The sequence below is a fragment of the Pongo pygmaeus genome, chromosome 3, assembly GCF_028885625.2.
Source record: "Pongo pygmaeus isolate AG05252 chromosome 3, NHGRI_mPonPyg2-v2.0_pri, whole genome shotgun sequence".
Classification (NCBI taxonomy): Eukaryota; Metazoa; Chordata; class Mammalia; order Primates; family Hominidae; genus Pongo; species Pongo pygmaeus.
In genome coordinates, this window is record NC_072376.2 from 133,947,658 (window position 1) to 133,961,001 (window position 13,344).

Consider the following 13,344-nt stretch of genomic DNA (forward strand, 5'->3'; position numbering starts at 1 on the left):
AAAGAGTTGCATGCTAAGCTTCAGTGGACACTTCCTTGCAAAATAAGAGAAAGACTGAGAACTCTCAAAAGGCAGAAAATACAGAGACAGAGACATAAAGGAAACAAAGAGACAAAAAAGACTAATTCATGGAAACTTAGAGAAGAGAGTGGCGTTCTGCAGCACTGGTCACAAGCAAAATCAGTTGTTCTGAATTGAGCTGGAAGAAACAGAACATGTTCAGTGAGTGAATTTGGAGGAGCATTTGGACATTGTGAAGAAAAAGATAAAAAGGAGGAAAAAACAAAACAAAATGAGGAGGAACAGGGTGCAGATAAGGATAGGTAAATTTGGTGGCCCTAAGGAGGCAATGGGCAAATCCGCTTCTGCAGTCTAGCCCAGTAAATCAAAGAAGAGAACAGAGACAAAACTTTCCTAAAGGAAAGGGCCATGGCAGAGCAACTCGACCCTCATATGAGTAATAAAAAACTCATAAGCATGTGCTGTTTATAATATTTGGGTGCAGAGAATCGCCACTTCTGCTAGCTCCATGTTGGAAGGAGTCCTGGGGAGTAGAGAGTGAGTCAACTGGTAGATCAAAGGTAAGCCGATAAGGGAATGATGGTAAGGTGGATGAAAGGAATTGAATGTCAGCTTGCCTCTATGCTGGGCACACTTAGATGCTGTGGATCAGCTGTATCTCCTTCCAACTTTAGTGTAATTCATGTAAAAACATGTTTGTGGCTACACTTTGCCTTACCTATTATTCATGGTCCCAGCAGTGTACGAAAGAAAACTCAATGTCTTTGCTCAGTGGTGTGCTGGGAAAGCAACTGTTTGATTCCTGGGTTTTTTTTTGTTTTTGTTTTTGTTTTCACTTTTTTAAAAAACAGGCCTAACCAGTAAGTGCTGATTTCCGTGATGTGAATATTCCCACCATGACCAGTTTTAAGGTAACAACACGATGTCCCTGAAAGGGGACCTGAGTAGAGTTGGGCACACTGGGCTCTGTAAGGCAGTGTGGCTGGCTCCAAAGAGACAAGTGTAACTGGTTTGGGCTGGGGCTGGTGCAGGCCATTTTCAAAAGCCCTTCAGGAGATTCTCTGTGTAGCCAGGTCTAAGAACCATTACTTACTTCAAGTAGTACTTAACAAACTTTTTTTTTCTTATAAAGGCCTGAGCTGACTTCTCCAGTGCTTATCAAACTTTAATGTGCGCGTGAAACAATTCAGAAACTTGTTAAAAAGTAGGTTTTGACTCAATAGGTGCTGCTGTTCCCCAGCAAGAAAGAGGAATGGACTAAAAGAAGAATAAAACAGTCATTCACAGCCTTACCATTGTCAGAAATATTTGAGAGACAGGCAATGTAGAGATGTCACAAACTGGAAGTCCATGAATTATTTGTGACCAAGCCATAGAGATGTTTTCTTTTACCTGATTGCATTTTACTTTTCGTACTTGACTTAGAAGTCAGCATCATAAAAATCTGTATTCCCAGCTTTTCAGAAGGAGAGGTGGAGAAGCAAGAACAACAACAAAAGATGTGACAATCCTGGGCACCACTCCAGCATGCTGCAATCCTGCCCCCTTTAGAGGAGACAGTCTTCCTTTTGTCGCCGTTGCTTCTGGTGATCTTCATTGCTTTGTTTCTGTTTCCTACCTCACCCCTGAAGGAATTTGAGGGGTATTCATATTTTAGGTTTTTACATAACTATATATATATATATTTTTTCCTCCCCAGTTGCACTACTTTTCTGTCTCATTTCCTGCCATTCCCCACATATAACCTGTGCATTCTTGCAATGCCTTGCATGGTATTCTTGGAACACACCATCTTCTTTCTTCCCTCCAACTTGGCACTGACCCCTATTCTTAGAACACACTCCGTCCTCTGCTGGAAAGAGTCTAAATTATTCTCTGAATTATTCTTCAAGACCCAGCTTGAACATCACATCCTTCAGGAAGCCTTCCTGACTCTTCTGTGCTTATAGAGCAAAGTGGATCCTTTTTCTATCAAATCCTGTTTTTGCTCATTTTGGGGCCATCTCCTATTCTCTGAGGTCCTGAAGGGCACAGATAGACTTTACTCACTTTTGTACTCTCAAGGTAGAATACTTTGCCAGATAGGAGATCCTCAATAGCTTTGTAAAATAATAAATTATGAATTAATTTTTGGCTCTTAGATTACATTCTCTTGAACTTTTCTTCTGTTAATTTATCAAGGAAATTTTGCAATGATTATCCTGTCCTATAATGCATAAGTTAATTCTATTTTCATATTGATCTCTAGCCCCTCTGCAGGCTCTCACCTCTCCCTCGCACTTCAATTTTGGTATTATTTACTCAATTTATAAGATCATTATTTATTCTATAAATCTTGTCCCAGATAAACATAGGCCACCTCCAATTAAACACCCCTTAATAGAATTAATATCTTATACTTTCATGGCATGACCAATATTTTTCAAAGCACTTTTACTAACACACTTTATTCTCACACTAACCCTATAAAATAAATGAGCAATATATTACTCTCCTTCAGTATTTAGAAGCTAAAGTGAAATGTTCTCCATGAAGTAAGAAGCAGGGAGAAAAGAAAACTCGAGAAAAACCTTGGCAGTGCCCAAATAAGCCCTGAGGATGGAAGATGCACCATACAGGCTTTCTTGGCCATCATTCCCCAATATGAACAGGAGCTAAAGATCTGGCTCACTGCACTATTTTTTTTTTTTTTTTTTTTTTTTTTTTTTTTTTTTTTTTTTGAGACGGAGTCTTGCTCTTTCACCCAGGCTGGAGTGCAGTGGCGTGATCTTGGCTCACTGCAACCTCTGCCTCACGGGGTCAAGCAAGCAAGTCTCCTGCCTCAACCTCCCGAGTAGCTGGGACTTTAGGCGCGTGCCACTACGCCCGGCTAATTTTTTGTTGTTGTTTGTATTTTTAGTAGAGACGGGGTTTCACCGTGTTAGCCAGGATGGTCTCGATCTCCTGACCTCGTGATCCACCAGCCTCGGCCTCCCAAAGTGTTGGGATTACAGGCGTGAGCCACCACGCCTGGCCAGACTCACTGCACTTTCAAACTTCTCTAATCCCTAGTATTTTACTGAAAAATTGAGACCCAGACATACTAAATTAACATGTATTACAGCCAAAATTGTAATCTACTTCTTTTGATCCCCACCACAAAATCCCACTTTGCATAATTATTTTCACTTTTACAAATGGAGCGATAATCATCCCCAGTACAAAGAAGCCTCATAAATCTGCTTTCACAAACATTTAGAAATGAAAACTCACGTGCTTTTCCCCAAAAAACCAAGTTCTGTAATGATGATCAAAAAATACCCCATTAATTTTATGGAGTTAGTTGCACTGAGCAACTTTAAAATGCCCAAATACAATTACTGCATCAGAGTGCATAAGAAAGTCTCTAATCCATAAATCAATGTCTTACTTTCCACATTGTGTATTACTTTCAAGTCAATGCTCTGTACTCAATGTTTAATGCTTTTTTGAAAATATTTACATTATAGATAGATAAGAATCAAAGACTTTAACATTCTGACTCACTAACAGCAAACTCAGTTTAAGCTAATGGTAAAAAAAAAAGCAATGCTCACGATCTCAAATCGGTAATGGTAGGATGAAACACCCTCCATGAGTTTAAGAGAATTAGTAGTGGGATAGAAATAGCAGAGATTGAAGGCATAATGATCTATTTCTCTTACATTTCTAACCATTTTGATGTGGTCACAAGAATACACCCAACCGTGAAAATGGGGAGGCCCACGGTGCACCATAAGCACTGGTGAGAATACAACACACTACTGCTCATGGGTTTACACCAGGGCATTCTCCAGCTGTGTTCTTGGAAAAGCTGGAGCATCTGGAGAAATATAATGTCTTTTTTTCCAACCTCCACACACTGCTCCCAACTCAGTGACCGCACCTCTCCTCTGTCATTTTTGTTCCCATTATACGGAAGGAGGAGAATGTCATCTCTTCTTTTATAATAGTCAGGAGGGCATCAGTTTTCTGTGTTCCTTCTTCCTGCATGACACTTAATACAGTTTTTAAAAGGACTAGTTCAATATATTTTTTCTGCACATGAATTACATTTGTTTTATGCTCATAGATACAAGAAGCTTTCTGCAAGCAATTGGGAAGTGAGGCTGGAGGCTGGGGCAATGAGGAAATGAGATTTTTAACTTTGGTTTGTTTAGTTATTTGAAATATTTTTATCTCACTTTTAGTAAGAAAGCTAGGGGAGAAAAACCTGGTAATCACGGGAAAGGAAGCTGAAATAAGTGGTGAGGGGTGCGACTTCCCACCTCACTGCTAGGGACCTTTCCCAAGCCTTTCCCCAACCTATGTCTCTAAGCCACAAGGAGGAAGCACTGAAGGGAATCAGAGGCGGCCAAAAAAACTTATATCCAGGTGAACACAGGTGGCGAAGTTCTAAGAAAGAGCACCGGATTCATTTGACAGAGAAGTGTAAGGAAGAGACAGAGAGAGAGAGAGAGAGAGAGATGGTGGAGATCCCCTGAAAGGCAGAGGGTTAAGAGAGAAGGAGCGGGGCGCGACTCTTACCCCCCAGCCAGTTGTCGGAAATGTTCTGGAGCATGGTGACGGGAATGCAGAAGAAGGTGATGAGCAGGTCACTGAGCGCCAAGGAGCAGATAAAGATGTTGGTGACGGTGCGCATGGCCTTGCTGCGGGTCACCACGTAGAACACCAGAGCATTGCCAAAGAGCGCCAGGGCGAAGATGAGCACGCCGGTGAGCACGAGGGCCAGCTTGGCGCGCCCCGGCAGCTCTGGGGTGTAGACCAGCGGTCGCAGCCGGTACAGAGCGATGAACTGCTCCCGCGTCAGGTTGTGGTCCCGCAGCAGCCGGGAGAACTGCTCCGGGGTAATGTTGAGCGCCTGCATTGCTGTGCGCTCCCGGGACGCGGGGCCACCGCCCGCTACTGCCTGGCCATCCGCATCTGCGGGGCAGCAAGGGCTTCGGGGGGACCAGCCGGAGGCCGCCTCCCTTCCTCTGCTCTGGAGTCAGGCGCGCGGGAGGGCTCTCGGCTGCACCCCGGGAGGTTCGGGAAAGGAGAGCAGCTCAGGGATCAAATCCACGATAAAGAGGCGGGAAGCCAAAGCACTGGGAGACTCATTCTCAGTGACCAAAAAATGTTCGCGGTTCAAATAAAGTTCTTTTCTTGCTCTTCCCTAAGGCGAGGCGCCGCGACGGTCCGGGGTGCTGGAGCGCCACGCTAGGGTCCCGGCGCCTCTCGCTCCCCGCCTTCTGGCCATGCGATGAGGACGCCGGACCCGCTTGGGGAGCGGTGGAGGGTGGGGCTGAACTCGGTGACGCCTCCCTCACACCCAGCTTCAGTGGCGCCAACGCCGCTTCCCCGCACCCTCAGGGCGAGGGAAGACTTCCCTGGCTCCCCACCTTGCTGCCGCCCAGCGCCTTTCTCAGGGCATGGCCCCAGTCAGGTCATGCTTATATGTGAAACTGGGTATCGGGGGGTTCCACAGTTTCAAGTTTCTCCTCTTGCGAATAATGGGAGCCACAACTGCCCAAGACAAACAGGGCTTATTTTAAATTATTTTCTGTATTGAAAAATAATTAAGATAGTTAAAATATAGAACATGGGAAATTGCAAAGATAATACAGAAAGATCCTGTGTACCCACCCTTCACCCAGTTTCTTTCATTCATTACATCTTATTTAACTACGGAACAATACAAAACCAGGAATTTGACACAAGTACAGTGTTTGCATATTTTTATCTCAAGTGTAGATTCCTGTAACCATCAGGATACAAACTCTTCTATCACCACAAAAATCTCCCTGGTGCTTTTTATACTCACACCCAGCCCCTCCCTCCACCATCTCTAACCCCTGGCAACCACTAATATGTTCTCTCTTAACTTTTGTCAGAACATTATGTAAGGGAAATCATACAATATGCTTCCTTTTGATATTGAATTTTCTTCGCTTAGCCTAATGCCCTTTAAATCCATCCAAGTTGTTGCATGTATTAATGGCTGTTTCTTTTTATTGCTGAGGCTGTATCACCGTTTATTTAACCATCCACCTCTTGTAGGACATTTTGGTTGATTACCATTTTGAGCTATTACAAATAAAGCTGCTATAAAGAATCATGTACAGGTTTTTGTGTGAACATAGTTTTCCTTTCTATAGGAAATGCCAAAAGGTTTGATTATTGAGTCTGTGTAAATAAGTATATATTTAATTTTTAAAGAGATTGACTACTTTTCAGGGTGGCTGTACAAGTCTCCATCTCCACCATCAGTGCATGCGAAGTTACGTTTCTCCACATCCTTGCCAGCATTTGGTTTTGCCGCTATTTTTTTTAAGCTATTCTAATAGATCTGTAGTGATATCTCTTTAGGGCCTTAATTTACATTTCCCTAATGGCAAGTAATATTGAACATCTCATGTGCTTATTTGCCGTCCTTGTATCTTCTTTGGTGAAATGTCTTTCCATGTGTTTTGTCCATTTCTAATTGTATTGTTTAGTTTATTTGCTGTTGAAAGTTCTTTTTATATTCTACATACAAGTCCTTTGTCAGTAAATGGTTTGCAAATATTTTCTTCCAGTCTGTAGCTTATTATTTATCTTCTTAACAGGGTCTTTCACAGAACAGCTTTTAGTTTTAGTGAAGTCATATTTATCAACATTTTCTTTTATAGATAGCTTTTAGTGTTCAGTCTAACAACTTCACCGAAGCCTATTTCTCAAAAACTTTCTCTTAGGTATTTTTCTAAAAGTGTTATAGTTTTACATTTTATGTTTTGGGCTCTCTATTCTGTTGAATTGATCTATGTGTCTATCTATCCTCCACATTCTTGAATACTGTAGCTATATAATAAGTTTTGAAATCAAATAGAGTGATTTCTTATACTTCATTCTTATTTTTCAAAATTATTGTAACTATTCTAGGACCTGTGCCTATTCATATACATTTAAAATCAACTTGTCTATGTCTACAAAAAACATTGCTGGGATTTTGATAGAAATTGACATATTTACTAGGTTGAGTTTTTCAATCCATGAGCAGAATGTCTTTCCATATATTTAGATCTTTGATTTATTTCAAAGGCATTTTACAGTTTTCAGCATGTAAGTCCTGTGCGTATTTTTAGATTTGCACCTAAGTATTTCATTTTGGGCGGACATTTGTACATGGTACTGTATTGAATTTCTAATTTTTGGTTCCATGTGTTCATTACTAGTACACAGAAATCCAATTTATTTCGTATGTTGATCTTGATTCCTCCAATGTTGATGAATTCACTTAATTTTATTAGGAGGTTGATATGGTTTGGCTCTGTGTCCCCACCAAAATCTCATCTTGTAGCTCCCATAATTCCCAGGTGTTGTGGGAGGGACCAGTGGGAGATGATTACATCATGGGGGTGGGTCTTTCCATGCCGTTCTCATGATAGTGAATGGGTCTCGTGAGATCTGATGGTTTTAAAAACAGCAGTTTCTCTGCACAAGTTCTCTCTTTGCCTGCTGCCATCCATGTAAGATGTGACCTACTCCTCCTTGCCTTCCACCATGATTGTGAGGTCTTCCCAGCCATGTGGGACTGTAAATCCAATAAACCTCTTTCTTCTGTAAATTGCCCAGTCTTGGGTATGTCTTTATCTGCAGTGTGAAAATGGACTAATACAGAGGGTTTTTTGGTAGATTTCTTGGAATTTTCTACATAGACAATCACGTTATCTGAGAAGCAAGACAGTTTTATTTCTTTCTTTCTGATCTGTATGCTCTTTATTTCCTGTTTTAGTTGTTGTTTGTTTTTTTATTTTTATTCTTTATTTTTGCCTTACTGCAATGATTGGAGAACACAGTTAATGTTAAATGGCAATGGAGAATGGAGATCCTTGTCTTGTCCTCAGTCTTATAAGGATGTATTCAGCCTTCTTTCACCATTAAGTATGATGTTAGTTGCAGATGTTCTTTATCAACTTGAGAAGGTTACTCTCTATTCTCAACTTGTTGAGAGATTCTATCAATGGTGTTAAATTTTGTCAAATGATTTTTCTGCATCAATTAATACTATCAATGTGATTTTTTTCTTCAGCTTGTTAAAATGGAGGACTGCATTGATTGACTTTTGAATATTGAATCAGCCTTGAATATTTGAAATAAACCCCATCTTAGTCATGGTGTGTAATTCTTATACACATTGTTAAATTCTATTAGTTAGGATTTTAAAGAATTTTATGTATATCTTCATGAGGGCTATTGGTCTGTAGCTTTTTTTCTTTTTGTATTTTTTATCCTGGTTTTGGCATTCAGGTAATAATAACATCATAGAATGAATTGAGAAGCATTCTCTCCTTTTCTATTTTCTGGAAAAGACTGTATAGAAATGGTATTAATTCTTCTTTAAAAGTTTGGTAGTATTCTCTAATGAAGCCATGTGGGCATGAAGAGTTCCTTACTGGTGTTCCTAAATGATGGATTTAATTTTGTTAATAGTATAGTGATATTCAAATTATCTACTCCATACTGGGTGAGTTTTTTTAAGAATTGATAAATTTCTTTTGAATTTATGTGGTAGAGTAGTTAATAGTATTCTCTCAATATCCTTTGTATGGCTGAAGAGTATCCCCATCTTATTCCTGGTTTTATAATTTTTGCCTTCTCTCTCTCTTTTGTCAATCTAGTTAGAGGTTTGGCTATTTTATTGCTAGTTACAAAGAAACAGTTCTTAGCTGACAACTTCTCTATTATTTTCTCTATTATTTTCTCTTGAATCTCATTAACATCTGCTCTTATCCTTATTATTTTCTTCCTTCTATCTGCTTTCACTCTATTTTGCTACTCTTTTTCTAGTTTCTTGAGGTGGAAACTTTAGTTATTGACTTGGAACTTTTTCTCTTGCCTAATGTAAGCATTTAGTGCCATAAATTTCCCTCTCAGCACTGGCTTAACTGTGTCCCACATGTTTTATATGTTATATTTACATTTTCATTCAGTTCAATGTACGCTTTAATTTCCTTTTAAATATGTTTTTCGACCCATGGATTATTTAGAAATGTCTTATTTAGTTTCCAAGTGTTTGAACATTTTCCTGCTATTTTTCTGTTTTCTAGTTTGACTCCCTTTTGGTCAGAGAGCATTCTCTGTATAATTGCATTCTTTTAAATTAGCTGAGGTTTGTTTCATTGCCAAGGATATTATCTATTTTGGTATATGCTCCAAGGGCATTTGAAAGGGATGTGTTCATATTGTAACTGTTGAAGGAAACCTAAGGGAAGATGTCCAATCATAACCCATTGTAGGAGCAATGGTTCACATCTATGAGTCCAATTCTCTGGACTAGGGGCTTAAAGTTTGGGTCATAGAGGATGGCTCTCAAATTACATAGGAACCACATAGATGGAAGACATGCCCTGCCTCTCCCTGGTCCATAGTGTTGGGATCAAAGAAGGTCAGCAGCATAGCTGCAGGCTGATTCCAGCCCCAGGTGACCCAGAGAAGAAATCTCAGGGCTTTCTTAGGGCCAGAGCAGGTCTGGTATGACTGTATTTAATTCCTTGTGCTTTATGTGGACATACATTATTGCAGACAGCAATAGTGCTCACCGTTCCTGGTTCTACTCAGCACTCTTCAAAACAAGTAAAGGAGTATAGGGGAACAGGGAAGTGTGAAAAGCAAAGATCAACTCTCACAGTGGCTCCCTAGGATATTTGAAAAGCCTATGAATCCAGATTATTAGAATCGTTCTTTGAAATAATGCATGATTGAAGTTAGAGTTTGATTGGAGCTAAGCATACAAAAAAATGACATTTGCCTTCAAAGTTTTAAATTCTTTTGGGTCTTCCTCCCTCTATTGATATTGCACTAGTCTTCGTTTTCACGACTTCTCTACACCTCTTCAACCCTCATCTCTTCAACCTCCCAACCCACTTTATCTCAACCACTCACTTCTCACTCACCCAATTCTCTACCTGGTGAAAATACCCCTACTAAGGTAGCCCAAGGCTAATCTCACAAGACCCTGCCAGTACTCCTGACCTTTCCTTCTCCCCCTAGAAACTCTTCATGACCATTTCCTGAAATACCTGCTTATTGTTTGAAAAACTAGATAAGTACATGAATATTTATGCCTCTATTCAATAATGTTTTTGGATGTCTGCTGCATGCCAGGCACTGTGTTCATCATTAAGGGTAGTATGGTGAAGAAACAGACCCAGTCTTAAGGGGTAACTCCCACAAGGGCACGCAACACAGCTCAGCCTTTGGGGAGCTCATTATCAGTTCAGGGTCAACAAACTACAGCTTGGGCCAAACGTGGTTCACTATCTGTTTTTGTATAGCTCATGGGCAAGGAATAGTTTTCACATTTTCAAATCATTTTAAAAAATCATGAAGAGAATATATTTCATGGCACATAAAATTGTATGAAATTCAACTTTCAGTGCCTATAAAAATAAAAACATTTTACTGGAACATACCATGCTCATTCATCTACATATCATCCTTGGCTGCTTTCACACTACTATGGCACAGTTGCATATTTGTGACAGAGACTGTATGGTTTTCAAAGCAGAAAATATTTATTCTGTGACCCTTTGCAGAAGCAGTTTGCCAGCCCCATCTTGTTAGGGGGCAAGATGGACAGAAATATTCATAGCTCAAAATAAGGTGACAAGTCCCACATCCACACACAGAAAGAACATGTTCTGAAAATTCAAGTAAAGGCAAATCCATACATGCTGTGTGGGGAATGTGGAGTCTGAATCAAGGCTAAAAGGAAGGATAAATTGAAAAAGAGAAAGGTCACTTGTCTCACAGAGTGAGTAGCCTCTCCAAAGGCACAGAAGTAGAAATGATTATGTTAGAGATAGGGATAAAGCGAGCCAGAAAGGCAGGATTGGCTTCTGATGCTTATTGGCAATTCTCATGACTAGAAAACAACAGTGACAGAGGGTCCATTTTCCAAAATAAACAAGCTAACGGGGTGAAGAAGAATCACCAAAGAGCTTTCTACCCTCAAAGATAGGAACAGGGAAGAAAGTATCTGGATAAATACAGAAGGAGAAGCAACTAGTAATTTTATGAGACTGTCTGTACTTTATCTTGTCAGTGAAATGTTGCAATAATCAAACTTACTTAGAAAAGATTACCAAATTGTCAGAGATGGGGAGTTGACTAGATGTTTGCTAAAGGTATAAGTAGTCTAAAGGCATAGCATGTGGTGTTTTCCTCACCTTCCTGAGAATTTTGTCTTTCAGAAGGAAAAAGTTTCTGGGAGGCTTGGTTTTCTGTTCTTAATTCTGCCCAATGAGGAAAGAGGTGATAGTAAGGTGGAGTGACAGAAGCTTGAGAAGCTGCCAACTCTGAGGGAGATGAGGTAGAACATACTACATATTGTCAGATAGGGATTCTAAGCTTTAAGAAACCAAGTTAATGATATTTAGAAAAGATTGTATGATCTCTTGGCTATAGTTTCTGAAATGTAAGCTGAATAAAGAGGACTGAGGAGCTTTAAAATTTCTGACATCATAGTAGCAGAGTAGCTCAATGAGAAATTTTAAAAAGCAGGAGTAGTAGCCACAGTATGCTGCAAGTCTGCATGGAATCAATATTCTGAACTCTGCTACAGAGCAGGAATTTTATAAATTATATGAGGGATATGTGTGTGTATACATGTATATATACGTTTATTTATGTATATGAACAGATACAAAAATATCTAAAAAAAGTAATTTCAGGAAGCCCAGAACAAATTGATTTTTTATGAAAAGTGCTTTCAGCAAAAGAGAGAGAATGAGAGAGATTACATAATTGTATATATTGGGTATTTTTATCCATGTTAATTACCATAATAAAATACTGGAGGTAACTTACGTTTAAAAAATAATTGCACCTAAAGATTGCACAAAAAAACTGCTAGAACTAGTAAGCAAATCCAGCAAAGTTACAGGATACAAAATCAACACACAAAAATAAGTTGCATTTCTATACACTGACAAGAACAACATGAAAAGGAAATTAAGAAAACAATTTCATCTGCAATAGTATCAGAAACAATAAAATACTTAGGAATATACTTTACCAAAGAAGAAAAAAACTTGCACACTGGAGACTACAAAATTGCTGAAAGAAATTTAAAAATACACAAATAAATGGGAAGACATTCAGTGTTCATAGATTGGAAAACATAATGTTGCTAAGATGTCAATACTACCCAAAGTAATGCACACATTTAATATAATCCCTATCAAAATCCCAACTATATTTTTTGCAGAAATAGAATAACCTATGCTAAAATTTATATGGAATCTCAAGGGACCCTAAATGACCAAAACAATTTTTTTTTCTTTGCTTGGGTGAAAAGATATCCAAAACAATCTTGAAAAAGAATTAACATTGGAGATCTCACATTTCCCAGTTTTAAAACTTATAACGGATCTATAGTAATCAAACAGTATGGTGCTGCCATAAAGATAGACATATAGACCAATAGAATCAAATGGAGAGCCCAGAAATAAACTCTCACATACATGGCCAAATGATTTCTGGCAAGGGTATCAAGACCACTTAATGGGGAAAGGACAGTCTTTCAACAAATGGTGCTGGGAAAACTGGGTATTAGTATACAAAATAATGAATTTGAACCTTTACCCTACACATACAAAAATTAACTCAAAATTAATCAAAGACGTAAACATAAAAGCTAAAACTATAAGACTCTTGAAAGAAAACATAGTGGAAAACCTTCATGACATTGGATATGACAATACTGTCTTGGATATGACACTAAAAGTACAGGCAACAAAAGTAAAAATAGATAATCTGGATCACATCCAAATTTAAAACTTCTATGCCTCAAAGAACACAAGCAACAGAGTGAAAAGGAAATCTATGGAACGGAAAAAGTTTTGCAAATCACATATCTAATAAGGCGTTAATATACAGAATATAAAAATAACTCCTACAATTTAACAACGGCAACAACAATCCCCTTAAAAGATAGGCAAAGGACTTGAATAGACATTTCTCCAAATAATATATACAAGTGGGCAACAAGCATGCAAAAAGAGGCCATTATTCATTATTAAGGAAATGCAAATCAAAACCAGAATGAGATGTCACCTCATACCTGTTAAGATGGGTATTGTCAAAAACACAAAAGTTAGCAAGTGTTGGCAAGGGTGTGAAGAAAAGGGAACCACTGTACACTGCTGATTGGAATGCAAATTGATAGCACCATTACAGAAAATATTATGGTGGTTCCTCAATAAAATAGAAATAGAATTATCCTATGATTCAGCAATTCTACTTCTGGGTACTCAGAGTAATTGAAAACAGCATCTAGATGAG

At 39.0% G+C, this 13,344-nt stretch overlaps 1 protein-coding gene across 1 annotated transcript in view; it reads right to left on the bottom strand.

Annotated features, from left to right (window-relative positions):
• QRFPR (pyroglutamylated RFamide peptide receptor) overlaps positions 1-5,376 on the bottom strand; it is a 56,697-nt gene extending 51,321 nt beyond the window's left edge. Inside the window, exon 1 of the mRNA XM_054485186.2 lies at positions 4,567-5,376. Within this exon, the coding sequence (XP_054341161.1) occupies positions 4,567-4,906 (340 nt within the window). The 5' untranslated portion in view covers positions 4,907-5,376. The remainder of the gene's footprint in view (positions 1-4,566) is intronic.
• Positions 5,377-13,344: the final 7,968 nt, after the last annotated feature.